The sequence below is a fragment of the Salvia splendens genome, chromosome 19, assembly GCF_004379255.2.
Source record: "Salvia splendens isolate huo1 chromosome 19, SspV2, whole genome shotgun sequence".
Lineage (NCBI taxonomy): Eukaryota > Viridiplantae > Streptophyta > Magnoliopsida > Lamiales > Lamiaceae > Salvia > Salvia splendens.
In genome coordinates, this window is record NC_056050.1 from 7045383 (window position 1) to 7063505 (window position 18123).

The window sequence follows — 18123 nt, forward strand, 5'->3', positions numbered from 1 at the left end:
TAAAGGTCCTTGCCAACCAATTGGGAATACATATCCGTAAAAGAAATATGGTATTCAAGAAAGAAGTTTTCAAGATGTTTGGTTTACAAAAAATCCATGGTTAGAGTATAGTGAATTCAGTCTTTTGCTTTGGTGCTATCTTTTCAAGCAATCAGATAAAGGATGTCGATATGCAGAAGATGTTTTTACAAAAACATGCTTTAGCAATTGGAAAAATGCACTAGAAAAATTCAATCAACATGTTGGGTCTGCAAATAGTTGTCACAATAATGCTCGAATTCAGTTTGAAGCTTTTCAAGATCAAAGGCACATTGTGGCAAATGTATTTCGAGCAAATACTCGTAAGGCGGAAGTTGCATATCGTGTTCGGTTGACTGCTTCATTGGATGTGACTCGTTTTCTTTTAAAACAGGGTTTTCCTTTTCGTGGACACGATGAATCAAGTAGTTCTTCAAATCTAGGTAATTTTCTTGAGTTGCTTCAATGGCTTGGTCAACATAATGTCGATGTTTCCAAAGTGTTGGGTACAAATGCTCCTGCTAATAATCAGATGACTTCTCCACGAATTCAAAATGAATTAGCAAATGCTTGTGCTTCAGAAGTCACACTTGCCATAGTCAAAGATATTGGGGATAGAGTTTTCACTATCTTGTTTGATGAGGCTCGGGATGTTTCATTGAAGGAACAAATGAGTGTTGTTTTAAGATACGTGAATAGTGAAGGATATGTGATTGAGCGATTTCTTGGGATTGTACATGTAACTGACACTTGTTCTCGTTCTTTGAAAAATGCTATTCATGCTTTATTATCGAATCATAATTTATCTCTATCCAGAGTGAGAGGTCAATGATACGATGGAGCTTCAAATATGCGAGGTGAGTTCAATGGATTGAAATCTCTAATATTGCAAGAAAATCCTTATGCCATGAACATCCATTGTTTCTCTCACCAACTCCAATTAATAATTGTTGCTATTACTAAGGGTGTTAGAGTTGTGAATGATTCTTTTAACTATATCTCTATGATTGTGAATATGGTTGGGGCATCTTGTAAGAGAAAGGATCAACTTAGGAAGTTGCAACATGAAAGATTAGTTGCACAACTTAATGATGAAGAAGTGACTAGTGGAAGAGGTCAAAATCAAGAAACTACTTTGGTAAGACCAAGAGACACTCGTTGGGGCTCACATTACTCTACATTGCTTCGTTTATGCTCTATGTGGCCTGTGGTTGAGAAACTGTTGGAAATTGTTAGAGATGATGTCACTATCCTTGATAATAGAAGTACTACTGAAGGCCTTATCGAAAGGATGGATAATTATGAGTTTGTTTTTACTTTGCACTTGATGAAACACTTACTAGGAACTACAAATGAATTGTCTCATGCCCTACAACAGAAAGATCAAAACATTATACAGGCTATATCATTGATCCAAAGTGTGAAACATCAATTGCAAAGTTTTAGGGAGGATGGATGGGAAGCCATGTTAGACCAAACAAATAGATTTTGTGAGTTGCACAATATTTCACAAGTTAATATGGAGGACATCATACCACGCCCTGGTCGAAAAAAACATGGAGCAGAGTTGATCACAAACTTACATCATTATCGGGTAGATATTTTTTATCAGATAATCTAATATTGTTATTCATATTTTTATCGATATATTTACTTGTCATTAACTTATTATGGCTGCAATGTTAAGGTGGTTGATTTAATTATACAAGAGATGAATAATCGGTTTTCTGAAGCTAACACCGACTTGCTAAAATGCATAGCATGTCTTGATCCAAGAAATTCTTTCTCTGAATTCAATGAGCATCAAGTCATTCATATTGCTACTTTATATCCCGAGAACTTCTCTGCGAGCGAATGTTTACATCTTTCACGACAAGTTAGTAATTTTATTGCTAATGTGCGGTGTGATCCTCAATTTGTTGTGCTTAGTGATTTGGGAAGTTTTGCTATGAAAATGGTCAAAACTAAGAAGCATTTAGTTTTTCCTTTGGTCTATCGGATTATTGAGTTGGCCTTGGTTTTATCTGTTGCTACTGCTTCTGTTGAGAGAGCATTTTCTGCAATGAAGACTATCAAGACTGATTTACGAAATCGAATGGGAGACGAGTGGATGAATGACAATCTAGTTGTGTACATTGAGAAGGATATTTTTTCAACGATTGATAACGAGCCGATCCTGCAGCGTTTTCAATCGATGAAAACACGTAGAATTCAGTTGCCGCCGCTTTAGCAAACTGTATTATTCTTTTTGTCAAACTTGTTTTGGATTAATTTTATGTATTAGATATTTATTTATTTTTAGAATTTTTATTATTGTTTTTTATTATATATATATATATATATATAAAATATGTGTGTGTCCCCTGCCAAGATCTTTTAGTAAAGCCCCAACCAAAATTTATTCCTGCGTCCGCCACTGCTTGATATCGATTTATACATTAAAAAAATAGATTAACGACGTACTTGATTTGGAAAAGTCGACCAGAGAAAGAATTTATAATACTTTATTTAAAGGGATTTGATCCGATCATCTGCTGACAAGAGAAAGAAAGAGAAAATGATGAGAATGGTTCCACAAATATAAATTAACCTAATTTTAATAGACGGAATGAAATTAAAAGGGATATTGGTCCCTAAAATCATGATCTTTTGTCAAAATTTGGTATTTTCCACAAACTTTAAAATTGGTCTAGAATATTATAAACTTTGCAATTAATTTGGTATTTTCCACGGCATGTCTATCACCATATTTGACTAACTTGCCAAGCTTTTTTTTTTATCATATTTGACACAATTAAATCAATGTGTTTTTCTACGTGACTTTTTATCCAACTTGTTATGAACTTAAAAAGTGGTTTAAAACACCATAAAACATATTACGGTTGCCCACATAAAATAAGTTTTTGATGAAAAAAATATTATTTGGGTCAGTTTGGGAAATACCAAACAAAGTGCAAAGTTTATTATATTCTAGACCAATTTTAAAGTTCTTGGGAAATATCAAATTTTAACCAAAGTTCATAATTTTAGGGACAAATATCTCAATTTAAAAAGGGCTATTTTTCATGTTGAAATACTAGTTTTGTAATTGAATATAAGTAAAATAAGTGAATTTTGATAAGATTTTTAAAATAATGATATCATTAATCACAACAAACGCAAAATTTCCGACTTTTGGAATGTGCAAACACAATTTCTTTTCTCAAATTGCTTCAAGGTCATTAGCTTATTGTACTACTCTATCCGCCTCAAGATATTTGAGACATTTCTTTTGGACATAAAATTTAAGAAATTGATTTGTTAAAAGTTAAAGTGACGAGAGAAAAGTAAAACAGGATAAAATAAGAGAGATGGAGAGAGAGAGTAAAATAAGAGAGAGATGAAGTTTTTATCAGAAAATGAAATAATTCAACTACCTTGGGACAAACAAAAAAGGAATACGACTCAACTATCTCGCTACCGATTGAGTACTAATTAGTGGATTAATGGATTTCTATTTTTATGAGATTATGCAGGATGAATTAGTTAATAGACTTAAGTTTTTAATTAATTTTAAGTAATTATGGCTCGTAACTAATGGTCGGGTATTTGTCATTATATTTAGAAAGTCATTATTTATAATAATATATTTTTAATAGAATGCGATGAATTAATGGCCTATATTTACTTAATTATTAATGGAGTGTAATTATTGGCTTGGTTAACCTAATGTATTGTATAATAGTGAATAGTTTAAATAGGTCGGTGAATTATAAAATGGATGATCTAATAATAATGCTATATTAATTAGCTTTATTAATTATCGAGCTAATGGATCTTATGATTTTTTTAAATATAAATCAAAATGAATTTGTGTTTAGTGTAATTGATACTGGGATTTAGAATAGTGTCTGAAATACGCTGAATTTAATAAACGGGGTATTCATTTTTGATTAAATTGCGTCAACATGATAAATGTAGTGAAATTTCAAATAGGATTGACTTTTCAAAGTAATAAGCATATGAAATTCACACGAACTATAGTTATTACGGCTACAAAAAAGATAGGTGTAGCCGTGTAGTGGTATTTAGTTAAAGAAATTGACGTGACATTTGACCTGCAAGTGGAGTATGATTGATGAATTTTATAGGTTAACGTGTCACATAGGTGTAGATGGATAGATTAACACTTGGCTATCATGCATTCTTAGTTAATTTTATGCATTGTTGATAATGTTGGTTTACGGGGATTACAAGAGATAAAAGTCGGACGTAATACAATCCAAAAGAAGGAATACAAAAGAGGAAATTGAACTAGAATGAGATTACAAATGCAAAAACGAAACAGTAACCGTGAATAATGTTTAAGCCGAGTCGAGGAGGCCTCTTTCCGCAAGACGAGATATGCCCCGGTAGTGCTCTTCGGTTTGACGTGTCGTCCCCAAAGGTAAAACGGCTACGTCTCTTTTGATGCAGCACCGCAATCAGCAGAGCTCCGACGAACTGGATAGAAGAGAGGGCAGAGCTTCGACAGAAGGACAATGCAGAGAGAGGGAGAGAGCTTATGCAGAGAATGCTTGTATGTGTGTCCTAATGCAGTGGTATGGCTAGCCTATTTATAGGCCAAGCCACCATGCAGGGTCAACCAAGCCATGAAGGCTCATCATGGCAGATTCGTAACCGACGGCGGTTACAAGCGTGTGGCAGGAGTGTGGCATTCGCGTGTGGAGCGTGTGGATTTCTCACGTGGCAGCCGTGACTGTGCCTCGCTTGACGACGTGTCAAGCCACTTGGATTGCTGACTCGGCGGTGGTCTAAAAAGAATAGTTTGGGCCAAGCACCAAGCCCAAAGACCAATTGCCAAGATCCAAGTCCAAGATCGAGATCGGGATCGGGATCGGGGCCCGAGGCCCGCGGCCCGCGACCACGGGCACGGGCTCGGGCTCGGGCGGGCGGCGGCGGCGGCGCGCGCGTGTGCGCGCGTGTGGTCTCTTTCACCCATCTTGGTCCACTATAATTATTAAGTAACATAAAGTCACTTAATTTATACACATGAAAAGATGTGTTAATCCTCCAATGTGGGATAATTAACACTAGTTAATTATTCCCTAAGCTCCAACTCCAAGCTTTAATTAAAAGCTAATTATGCCCAACTTTAATCCACTATTTCTCACTCACCGGAAATCGGATTTGAGAAAGTGAATATACTACATTTATCTACGTAAAATGTAGATCGACGATATGTCATTTAATTTCACAAAATTAAATGTCTCGTCACATTTATTATTTGGTCAAAATCCATTGACCGGACATATTTTAATCCATGATTTTTTACAATCCCCCACATGAGTGGAAATAGCCGAATGCATATGCATGCAGACACAAGCTCAACCCTCACGAGGTATATAAGCATAAGGATAGGTAGTCGTTGGCTTTGAACCCTCCATAGTCGACACCATCGGATACACAGGCGGCTTAGTAGCGCGATGCTTTGAACTAATCCCCCACGGCGTGCACCGAGACAATGGTGTTAACGCTTAAACACCTCAACCTCATCCGTTCTCACGTTTTGTGTCCATTGCAGTCTTGGACACCACTTTGGATTCATAAGTGCGTTTTATGAAGCGACCACACTTCGCACTTATATAGGTGACTCTTACTCAAGTACCTTGCCATACTTGGTCTCTTTGAGAACTCCATCTCTTTGAGATTCTTAAGAACCATTAGAAGTCATAGACTTGGCCTTTACCACTAGGCAAGTTCTCCAACACTCTATTGCTCTCTAGGGAATAGATATAGTTGAGTGTTTCTCATGAACTCTCATAGCTTAGTTGTCCCTTTGAACCAAGTTCTTGGGATCTCCAATCATCATGGTTGGGTTACCACTATGATAATTCTTTAGTTTGTGGATTTCAAACCCATTCCCTCTAGCAACTTATTCATTTGATCACGGTTTAACCCTTTGGTTAGCGGATCCGCTAGATTATCTATTGACTTCACATAGTCAATTGTAATCACGCCAGTTGTGATCAAATGTCTCACGGTGTTATGTCGTCGACGTATATGTCGAGACTTACCGTTATAGAAACCAGTGTTTGCCCTTCCAATAGCCGCTTGGCTATCGCAGTGGATTAGCACTGGTGGCACTGGCTTAGACCAACATGGAATATCTTCATGGAAGTTCTTAAGCCACTCGGCTTCCTCACCCGCCTTATCTAAGGCAATGAACTCCGATTCCATTGTTGATCGGGCTATACATGTCTGTTTTGTGGATTTCCACGATACATCACCATCCCCAATAGTAAAGACGTATCCACTTGTTGAAAGTGAGTCTCTATTATCGGATATCCAATTGGCATCACAGTACCCTTCAAGTACCGGGGGGTATCTCGAGAAGTGTAGCCCAAGATTTTGAGTATGTTTTAAATATCTCAAAACCCTCACAAGAGCTCTCCAATGCTCTTTGCTTGGATTGCTCGTGTAACGACTCAACTTGTTCACGGCACAAGCAATGTCGGGTCGAGTGCAATTAGTTAAATACATAATGCACCCGATGACCCGTGCATACTCTTCTTCTGCAACGGGCTCGCCTTTGTTTTTGCTCAAGTGAACGTCGAGTTCAATTGGAGTCTTAACCGGCGCGCCATCATAGGCTTTGAATTTATTCAATATCTTCTCAACATAATGTGATTGTGTTAAGATGATTCCATCATTCGTCCTTAGAATCTTCATTCCAAGAATTACATCGGCTAGACCCATGTCTTTCATGTTAAAGTTTCTCTTTAACATGGCCTTTGTATCGTTAATTACTTGAGTGCTGCTACCCAAGATTAACATATCATCAACGTATAGACACACTATAACATGACCGTTATTAGTGCTCTTGATGTAGACACATTTGTCGCACTCGTTGATTTTAAACCCGTTTGATAACATTACATTATCAAACTTCAAGTGCCATTGCAATGGCGCCTGTTTTAATCCATATAAGTACTTTACGAGCTTGCATACCTTTTTCTCTTGTCCAGGTACTACAAACCCTTCGGGTTGCTCCATATAGATTTTATCTTCTAGTTCACCATTTAGAAACGCGGTCTTTACATCCATTTGATGAATCTCAAGATTGTGCAATGCAGCAATAGCGAGAAGCACTCGTATAGATGTAATCCTTGTTACAGGTGAATAGGTATCGAAGAAGTCATGTCATTCCTTTTGTTTAAAACCCTTTACTACTAGTCGGGCTTTAAATTTATCCACTGTTCCATCGGCCTTAAATTTCCTTTTAAGTACCCATTTGCAACCTAGAGGTTTCGCACCTTCAGGTAGATCTACCAACACCCAAGTGTGGTTTAGCAAAATTGAATCAATTTCGCTTTGAACAGCTTCTCTCCAATGCAGCCCGTCTGGGCCAGAAAAGGCTACTTTTATCGATGTTGGTTCTTCATCCAACATGAAAGCAATGTAGTCAGGACCAAATGTTTTTGGTGTTCTGACTCTATTACCACGTCTTAGTACTGTATCTTTTGGATCGGGCCTTGCACGCTTGCGCGATTCAGGTTCCTCATCCGCTGATTTAGAACTAGTGGTTTCACCCTCCACTGGTTTAGAACTAGTGGCTTCTTCCTCAATTCTTGTCTCAGAATTGGTTACGACTTTTTCTTTGTCTTTGCAAGGAAAATTATTTTTGAGAAATACGACATTTCTTGACTCAATTGTTGTCCCTACTGTTATAGTCGATATTTCAGACTTGTGAACAACAAATCGATATGCACTACTGTTAAGTGCATATCCAATGAAGATGCAATCAACCGTTTTAGGTCCGATTGTAACTTCTTTGGGCGGAGGAACCATCACCTTTGCCAAACACCCACACACTTTGAGGTATTTGTAGGATGACTTCCTTCCCTTCCACAACTCATAAGGAGTAACATCTTTTCCTTTGAGAGGGATTTTATTCAAGATATAGTTGGCTGTCAAAACAGCTTCCCCCCACATGTTATGTGGTAATCCTGAAGTTAGAAGCAGTGCATTCATCATCTCTTTTAGAGTTCGATTTTTGCGTTCTGCAACACCATTAGATTGTGGTGAATATGGAGCAGTTGTTTGATGAATTATACCACTTGCGTTGCATAACTCCTCAAACGGGGCTACATATTCGCCTCCTCTATCGCTTCGAATCATTTTGATTTTACAACCAAGTTGATTCTCAACCTCGTTCTTATAATTTTTGAACGCTTCTATTGCTTCATCTTTACTTCTTAAAAGATAGATGTAGCAATACCTTGTGCAATCATCTATGAAAGTGATAAAGTACTTTTTACCACCTCTAGTTTGCACCATCTTTAAATCACATACATCCGTGTGAATTAATTCAAGGGGTTTTGTGCTTCGTTCAACCGAATGAAACGACAACTTAGTCATTTTTGCTTCAACACAAATTTCACATTTATCTTGATTATCTACTTCATTAGCCTTTAGTAAATCTAAATTCACTAATCTTTTAATGGCTTTTGAATTTACATGTCCTAATCTACAATGCCACAAATTTGAAGACTCGGTCAAATAAGAGGAAGTAGATGCTTTATTTTTATTAGCCAATGGCTTTGGAACACGCAGTGTTGCTACACTAAGCTTGAAAAGTCTGTCGGTTACATAACCTTTTCCGAGGGACTTCCCAAACTTATACAATGCAAACCTATCGGATTCAAATACAAGTTTAAAACCCTTATTCACTAGTACTGATCCTGAAACTAGGTTCTTCTGGATGTCCGGAACGTGCAGCGCATCCTTCAAGGTGATTGAGACGCCATACGTCATCTTGAGGATTACATCACCAATTCCGAGGACTTCAGACGAGGTTTGATTCCCCATGTTTATCTTTCTCCCTTCAACGTTGTTGTAGGTGGAGAACATACTTCTATCTGCGCAAACATGTGCAGTAGCGCCGGTATCAATATACCAGCCACCCTTGTTGTTGTTAACAAGGTTGACCTCTTCAGTGACCACAGCAATGAGGTCGTTTTCATCCCAGTCCTTGAACTCCTTCTCAACGACGTGGGCAGCCGGCTTCTTCTTATTGCTGCGGCAGTCTTTTGCAAAGTGGCCTTGTTTGCCACATTTGTAGCAGTCGCCTTCAAACTTCTTTGAAGGCTGCTTTCCCTTCCCTTTGTCACTTGGACGGTTTGGGCGAGGGCGTTTGTTGGAGGGACCGCCCCGCTCCAATAGATTGGCTTTGGCTTCATTTGGGGTGAATCCCTTAGCCTTTTGATCGCTCTTGCGCACATCTGCCTCAATGCGCAACTTCACGATCAAGTCTTCAAGGGTCATCTGCTTTCGCTTGTGCTTGAGATAACTCTTGAAGTCCTTCCAACTTGGAGGGAGCTTGTTAATGATCGTGCACCTTAGGAATTTATCGGGCAAGGTCATCCCTTCAGCCACTAAGGAGTGGATGATCATTTGGAGCTCTTGGACTTGCTCCATGATGGGTCGAGAGTCGACCATCTTGTAGTCCATAAACTTGGACGCTACAACCTGTTCAGTCCCTGCAGCATTATCTATGTTATATTTCTTTTCTAGGCTTTCCAACATTTGTTTAGATGTGGTTACATTGGAGTATACATTGTACAAACTATCATCTAAAGCACTTAGAATGAAATTTTTACAAAGGTAATCTCCTTTCCTCCAAGCTTCATAAACTGCCATGACTTCGAGCCTAGTCTCTTGGTCGCTTGGTGCGGGCGGCTCGTTTTCAGTGAGAAAGTTGGCGACGCCCAATGTTGTCAAGTAGAACAACATCTTTTGATACCACCTCTTGAAGTCTGATCCTCCAAACTTGGGTGGTTTCTCGGCAGGTGGCATCATTCTTGGTGCCAAAGGTGCCGCAGTTGGTCATTGGAAGGAACCAATCCCGTTGCCCCCGAAGGAGCCAACAACATGGTTGGGCACAGGGCCCCCACCATTCAAGTTAGGCATAGAGCCCGCCATGAACGTACTATCCCCGAAGGGACTAGCACTCGCATGAGGCCCGAAGGCCCCAACACTCGATCCATTAAAGGATCCGAAGGAACCACTAAAAGTGGAACCAACCGATCCACTCGAGGTGGATCCACCAGTGAGCCCAAGGGGGTTAACGAACTCCCAAGGGGTTGTTGATGAAGAGGGATAGCGCCCGGGAGTGGGCATCATTGTCGGAATTGATGACGTATTGACCGGTCCAGTGGTCGCCATGGTGGAAGGAATGGCGGCGGTGGTGGCGGCAGCAGTGGTGTTAGATTCCGTCGACATCTCCAGCAAAGGTGATTTAAGTTTCGAAATTATTAAGTTCAATTTAAATGTCTCGTTACATTTATTATTTGGTCAAAATCCATTGACCGGGCATATTTTAATCCATGATTTTTTACAGATAAAGCGCTAAGCTTCTCTATAAGAGCATCCACAATAGCGCCTAGCGCACCGCCTAGCCGAGCGCCGGCGCTAGGCGATCTATTGCAGCCGCCTAGCGGATTTCGCGAAAAAAACCACCTAGCACTCGGCGGTTCCGCGGCGCTAGGCGGTACGCTAGGCAATCCGCTAGGCGCTATTGCAGCGTCCGGATCGCCTAGCGCACCGCCTAGCGCGAATTTTTAATTTTTTTTTATTTCCGAAACACTATATATACGCGACTTGCCTGTCATTTTCATTCGCACCACTTGTATTAACGAGTACTCTCTCTATCTAAATTTCTGTACAAGATCAACAACGGTAAATGGATATCAACAACGAGCCTACTTCAGGGAGTAGCGGATCTCAAACTCCCCCGATCCCCGTGGGAGGTGGATGGAGTCAGATGCCCCCATACTACAACATGTACCCGTGGCAGCAGATGATGCCCGGGATACCAGCGGGGGGGAGTCCACCGGGGGCGTTTCCGGCGATGTCGGGGTGGGCACTCAGTGTCCAGATGCCGGGGTGGGCAGGGGACGCCGGCGACACAGGGGATGCCGGGGGACGTCTATCGCCCCAGTTTTGATTTTTCGACTGGTTCGTCGCACACATCGACGCCAACGGAGGCTGCGCCTCCGGCCCAGTTTGACACTTTCTCCTTCGATGACTTGGGGTTAGATCTTTCCGGTGTTCCGGATGCTCCCGTTCAAACGGGGGGCGCAGGGCGGGGTCGGGGTGCCCCAAAAAAGAAAGGCAAGGGGAAAAGGGTCGGCGAGTCCTCGCAGCCGGGTGAGGACGACAACTCGGTACGGAGGAGGTGGACGGACGCGAAGAACGTCACGCTGTCCAAGGCGTGGGTGAGTATTTGCGACGATCCTCTCGTTTCGAACAACCAGAGGATCGTCAACTTGTGGGGCAAGATAGCAGCAGCCTACCAGAGGTTTTGCCCCGAGGGGAGGCCACGCAATGGGGAGGATTGCCGGAAGGGGTGGGACCGAATCAGGGTTGCGGTCTCCCGATTTTCGGGCTTGTACACCAACGCCCTCCGCATGATGAGCAGTGGGCAAACGGAGGACGACTGCAGGAGGATAGCAGAGAAAGCCTTCCCCCTGAAGGGGGTGTACAAGGACTTCACCTACTGGAACTGCTATCTTGTGTTGAACGACTCCGAGAAGTTCCGAGTAGGTATCGACTCTGGCTGGCCGAAGAAGCAACGGTTGAACTATTCCGGTGATTTTAGCGGCAGTACTCGCTAAGACGGCCCAGGAGGTCCCGACCCCTCGTTCGTTTGCTCGCCGTACTCGCCCGGTTGGGCATAGGCGGGCTCAACGGGAGGCGAGGGGGGTCGCCGGGGGTTCACAGGAGGTCCAGTCGGCATCCCCCTTTGGCCAATCCACAACGGATCTCAAATTCTTCGCGCGTCAACAAACGCGCGCTCAGATGGTCAAGACGATGGCCGAATGGCGGGCGGCGGTGGACCCCGTGGAGAAGAGTTTGCTTCAAACATTGCTCCTGAGCATGCATGAGGATTTGGAGGCGGCACGGAGGGAAGCCGATGGGAGTAGAGGCGGCAGCGACGGAGGCGGAGGTGATGGTGGCGACAGCGATGGAGGAGACGACGACGGCGACGAGGAGTGAATTATTGTACTTTTTTAAAAATTATTGTAATTTTTTTTTAATTATTGTACTTTTTAAAATTTTAATAGTATTATTAATGTTTCCCGTATATGTCTCGTAAATTAAATTTCGTATATTGTGTGATTGTTAATTATTTCATTTTGTATATATTTGTTAATAGTGATGTGGATATTATGTGGCTAGGCTATGGCTGAGCTATTGCTGGGCTATTTGCTTGTTTTGATGATGTGGCTGGAGGATTTTTAGTGCTGATGATGTGACAGTGGCTAGGCTATGGCTGGGCTATTGCTGGGCTATTCCTATTGTGGATGGCCTAAGTAGGAAGTAAGATAAATAAATACAAAACCTTCACATCAAATTCAATTTTTTTTCATTATAAAATCAAAACCGTCATACCAATTTTTTTTTCATTTTTTCTTAGAGCATTCACGACGGTTGTTGTGCTCTTCTGTAAGAGCAGCCACCGTCCTCGTTGTTGCGCTTTTGCCGTCGGCACGGACATACCCTTGCCGAAGAGCACCACCATGCCAACGGTATGAGCAAGAGCAACAAACGTGGCATGCTCTGGTTGACCGTTGGTTAATCAATTTTAAAAAAAAATTCAAAAAAATCTGAAAAATTTAGATTTAATAAAAAAAAATATTTTCCCACTTCTCAATAAAATATATCCATTTTTTCCACACTTATAATTTATTTTTTCATTAATTTTATCCAAATATTCACACTTTCATCTATAAATACTCTCATTTCAACACAAAAAATCATACTATACCAAACAACTCTCTCAATCTCAATTTTTAGGATTTTAATTATGTACTATTTTTTTTTTATTTTTTAGTAATTTGTAATAGTATTTCGGGTATTTTGAATGCATTTTAATACTCCCTCCGTCCCAAGATAAGCGATACATTTTTTAGCTCTCGTTTTGAAAAAATGATATAAAATAGTTAGAGTGGAAAGGGAGTAAAGTAAGTGAGAATTACGTAGAGGAGAGTCTTCTCTACATAATTCTTACTCTTACTTTACTTTTTCTCCATTTTAACTATTTTATATTATCTTTTCAAAACGGGTGCGAAAAAGCACCGAGCCGCTTATCTTGGGACGGAGGAAGTATGTGGAAATGTTTTTAGTAATAGAAATATTTAAATTGAATAATAAAATGGTTAGACCCTTGAATGGTGTAAGAGCATGCTCTTGCGGAAGAGCATGAATGTGGGTACGATTAAGTAAAGTGAATATCATGTCTTCGTGAATTCTTTGGAGAATAAAAACCGCAAGTTATTTATTTAGTAGAACTTATGCTTATGATATATTTTTTATACAATAATTTATTGCGTTATTGGCATGCTTTTCGTAGCAGGCGAGGCCGGCCGTAAACATCAACCGGGTCACAACGCGTCCAACTCACGTCGCACGTGGAAAAACCGGGAGAACCGATCACAGACAGGATTCACGCCCAACCAGTCGTCCACCCAATCGGCCTCAGGCTCGGTATAGACCTCGGGTCAGTCGCACCAGCGAGTCCCTGGGATTCGGGTCTCACAAGCGGAGAAGTCAGAACGTTCCAGACTTGGCCTCTGCTGGCACTGCCCGGAGAAGTGGGTGATTGGACATGTGTGCAAGCAGCGCATACTCTACTATGCCGATGATGAGGACGATTTCGAGAAGAACTGTGTAGAGGAGTACAAAAACGAGGAACCCATAGTGGCAGATGTCTCTCATATACACGCTATGGACGGGAGACGCAGATCTTGCCCTCTAAAGGTTGTGGGTTTAATACAAAATCAGGAAGTAAGCATCCTCATAGATACCGGCAGCGACTGACATTTTATGCATCCAAACATCGCCGAATATTTGCACTTACCGTTAGCAGATATTCGACCCTTTCGGGTATATGTGGGGAACGGAGAGGCTTTATTATGCACACACGTGTCCAAGCGAACAAAGATAGAGGTGCAGGGATCGGTTTTCATGGTAGACTTACACATTCTGCCGGTACACGGTCCGGATATAATCTTGGGGATGGATTGGCTTGAGTCTTTGGGGAAGGTTACGGTGGATTTCGCAGGCAAAACACTGGAATTCAAACATGGAGACAAATCGGTCACCCTTAAGGGGATCTTACCCCTCCACGACGGATTAACCTGAAGTCATTGACGTCACTGATCCCGCACAATGAAACCCTGGAATGTTATGAGATTATGTTGCTGGAGCCAGAGTCGACACAATCAACGGTGGCCGACAAGGAAAAGTTTCCCTCGAACCTGCCGCCGTCCGTGCTATCGGTTTTGGAGACCTTTCGGCCGATCTTCAGTCTACCCACCGGAATGCCCCCGAATCAGGCATACGACCACATAGTCTACCTTATTCGGACAAACCCAGTGAACGTTCGACCTTACTGCTACCCTTATTTTCAAAAGAATGAGATCGAGCGGCAGGTAAAGGATATGTTGGACCAGGGCATTATTCAACGGAGCAATAGCCCGTTTTCGTCACCAGTACTCCTCATCCGCAAGAAGAACGGTACTTTCCGTTTCTGCATTGATTATCGAGCTTTGAACAATGTCACTGTACCAGACCATTTTCCGATTCCAACGGCGGATGAGCTCTTTGATGAGTTAGGCAAGGCTCGTGTTTTCACCAAGCTGGACCTGCGCTCGGAATATCTCCAAATCCGAATGAATGCGGAGGATGTCTTTAAAACTGCCTTCAGAACCCACGATGGCCCTTTGACTTTCTAGTAATGTCGTTTGGCTTAACGAATGCGCCATCGACCTTCCAAGCGACAATGAACTCCATTTTTCAGCCTATGCTCAGGAAATTTGTCATAGTATTCTTCGATGACATTTTGGTTTACAGTCCGTCCGAGAAAGTCCACGGACAGCACTTGACCGCGGTTTTAACGGTTCTGCAGGAGAACAGTTTCTTCGTAAAGTTACCCAAGTGCTCTTTTTGTAGTTCGATGGTGGAGTACCTGGGCCACTTAATCAGTGACAAGTTATTGAAGGCTGACCCAGCTAAAATCGAATCGATGACCACGTGGCCCAAGCCAAAAAATGTGAAGCAACTGAGGGGTTTTCTTGGGTTGACAGGTTACTATAGGCGATTTATTGCACAGTATGCCTTGATCGTAGCCCCGTTGACGGACTTTCTTAAAAAAGACGTTTTCGAATGGTCCGCTGTAGCAGAGGCGAGTTTCGAAAATTTAAAAAAGGCCATGACCAGCGCACCGGTCCTCCGCCTTCCAGATTTTGATAGCCCTTTTTGCGTGGAAACTGACGCCTCTGACTTGGGCATTGTCGCGGTGCTGCTATTGCAGGGTAGCCACCCGATTGGGTTCTTCAGTAAGAAGTTGGGGCCTCGCCGCAGAGTCGCTTCTACCTATCACAAGGAACTATACGCAATCGTGGAGGCTGTACAGAAATGGCGACAATATTTGTTGGGTCGCAAGTTCATCATTATGAGTGACCAGAAGAGTTTGAAAGAGTTGCTCCAACAAGTGGTACAAACACCGGACCAACAATTATATGTGCGGAAGCTCATGGGTTATAAATTTGTGATTGAGTACAAGATGGGTAGCACAAATAGGGCGGCCGATGCTCTTTCTCGTTGCGAAGAGCCAGAGATAGCCGCCAGAATCTGCAAGCAACGCTGCCGAGTCGGATTCTGATGCTGACGCAGCTCACGATTGTGCGCTTCTAACAGCCGCTGCACACCCCATTCCTCAGTTGTTGGACTTGCTGTGTAGTGAAAATATTTCGTTACCCGAAATGAGAGAAATCGTGCGGGATATTAGGGAAGACCGAGCACCGCCCCATTTATATTGGTGGAGGGGCTGGTATATTATGGGCGTCGAATTTTCATAGGGTCGCGTTCGTCAGCCTGAACGCCGATATTAACGGAATACCACAGCAGGTCACCCGGGGTTTGAACGGACTCTCCGACGGGTATCCGCGGGGTTTTACTGGAGGAATATGAAGAAAGAGGTAATAAAATTTGTTGAGGCTTGTGTCGTATGCCAGACAACGAAATATTCTACACAGAAACCTATCGGTCTGCTGCAGCCGCTGCCGATTCCCACTCAAGTATGGGAGGATGTTTCGATGGATTTCATAACGGGACTACCACAGTCACGCGGTTACACAACGATCATGGTAGTGGTGGATCGTTTATCCAAGTATGCACATTTCGCGCCTTTGCCAACCCGCTTTGATGCTTTGAAGGTAGCCCATTTGTTCGTCTACACCGTCGTCCGTCATCACGGTTTCCCTAAGACTCTGGTCCCCGATCAGGACTCGGTATTCTTGAACCAAGTTTGGGAGGATCTGATGCGTCTCAGCGGCACGAAGTTGAAATTTTCGACTGCATATCACTCACAGTCTGATGGTCAAACGGAGGTCCGAAATAGGGGTTTGGAGCAATATTTGCGTGCGTTTACGGCTGATTGCCCGTCGAAATGGGAAAATTTCCTTCCTTGGGCAGAGTTGGCCCTAAATTGCTTTCACCACGCCGGGTTAGGCATGTCCCGTTTCAAGGCACTCTATGGCCGAGAGCCGCAGAGCCTGGTTTTTGCGCCACCATCTGCGACAACACCACCTTGCGCCGCTGAATTGATTCGCCAGAGAAGCGAGCTGCTCGTAGAACTGCGCCGGAATTTGGAGCGCACACAACAACGAATGTGCGAGTCAACAACTAAACATCGTCGCCATGTGGAGTTCAAAAAAGGCGACATGGTCCTATTGAAGTTGCAACCTTATAGGCAACACTCCGTAGCTCGGCCGCAATCAGCGAAGTTGGCACGTCGTTATTATGGGCCATTTGAGATAGTGGAGCGTATAGGCCCGGTGCCCTACCGACTGCGTCTTCCGAAGGGGAGTAGGATCCATAATGTATTCCATGTGACTCTCTTACGGAAGTTTGTGGCAGGCGAGGACGCGGACAACGGAGTAGCGCTGCCGTCGAAGTTTTTTGGTGATAGGCCGGTTGTATACCCAGTGCGAGTGTTGGATAGGAGGGTGTTATGGCACGACAATCAGCCGCAAGACCAAGTGCTGGTGTGTTGGTCGGACAGTACCGAGTCGCCAACATGGGAGCCTTTAGAGGTGATTCGTAGTCGGTTCCCGAATGTGCTCCTTGAGGACAAGGAGGTCGCTATCGAAGGGGGGGTTGATACGGTCCCACAAGTGACAGCTACTCAACTTGCCAAGGCGGTGGAAGCGACGCCGGAGACAAGAACGCTAAGTCTAGAGCAGCGCGTTCAAGAGCCATCAATTGCGACGACGAAGCCTAAGAGGAACGTTCGTCCGCCATAGAAGTTGGGCGACTTTGTTCCCAAATAAAACATTGTTTAAATTTCCTTTTTTATTGCTTTATTATTTTTGGATATTAGTATTTTGTTATTTATTTTTTGCATTAAGTGTCGAGCGTAATTATAAGCTCCGTTTTTGGTTTTCTTTGTTGATTCTTTCCCCGAGATGAATTAGGAGGTCGAATCAACCTTAGGGTCCTTAGTCTATAAATAAGGCTTTTGTTCATACTTTAAAATTATGAATGAAAATATTATTTGCCCAACATCTTGTTGATTATCTTACAAACCCTAGTTCTCATGCTGCCCGACGGGACGAACCCGCGCACAGCCTGAAACTATTTCTCCGCCGACCCTAAGACAGGGCACCGGAACTTTCTTGGCTACCGAGCATCGCCGCCGGCCTCCGTTGAGGGGAAATCCCTTAACAGGTTGAGCCTCAACAGGAGTCATTACTTTATGTCGATGGTGCTGCTTTGGGCGTTGAGGGATCAGTCGCCTTCGGGGATGCAGATGTGGGAGGTCCCCATCGGAGAGGTGTGGCATGTCTGCACGAGCGACTCGATTGTACGGACGGCTTGGATCGCATCAAAAGCTACCTTAGTGGCGTCAGCACTGCCACATTCTCATCTCCCTCCGAATATCTCTTGTGATTGTTAGTTGGTTGCAATTTCAACGTAGTGCCTCATTAAATGTAACAAGACTAACATAGTGAGCTTCTATTAGGAAAAAAATGATAACATAAATGGTGAATCTATGTT

At 42.8% G+C, this 18123-nt stretch overlaps 1 protein-coding gene across 1 annotated transcript; it reads left to right on the forward strand.

Moving 5' to 3' along the window:
- The first annotated feature begins 269 nt into the window (after positions 1–269).
- LOC121778942 lies at positions 270–2248 on the forward strand. Its single transcript, XM_042176323.1, has 4 exons — positions 270–341; positions 413–757; positions 1055–1156; positions 1706–2248. The coding sequence occupies exons 1-4, from the start codon at positions 270–272 to the stop codon at positions 2246–2248; spliced, it is 1062 nt and encodes a 353-aa protein (XP_042032257.1).
- Positions 2249–18123: the final 15875 nt, after the last annotated feature.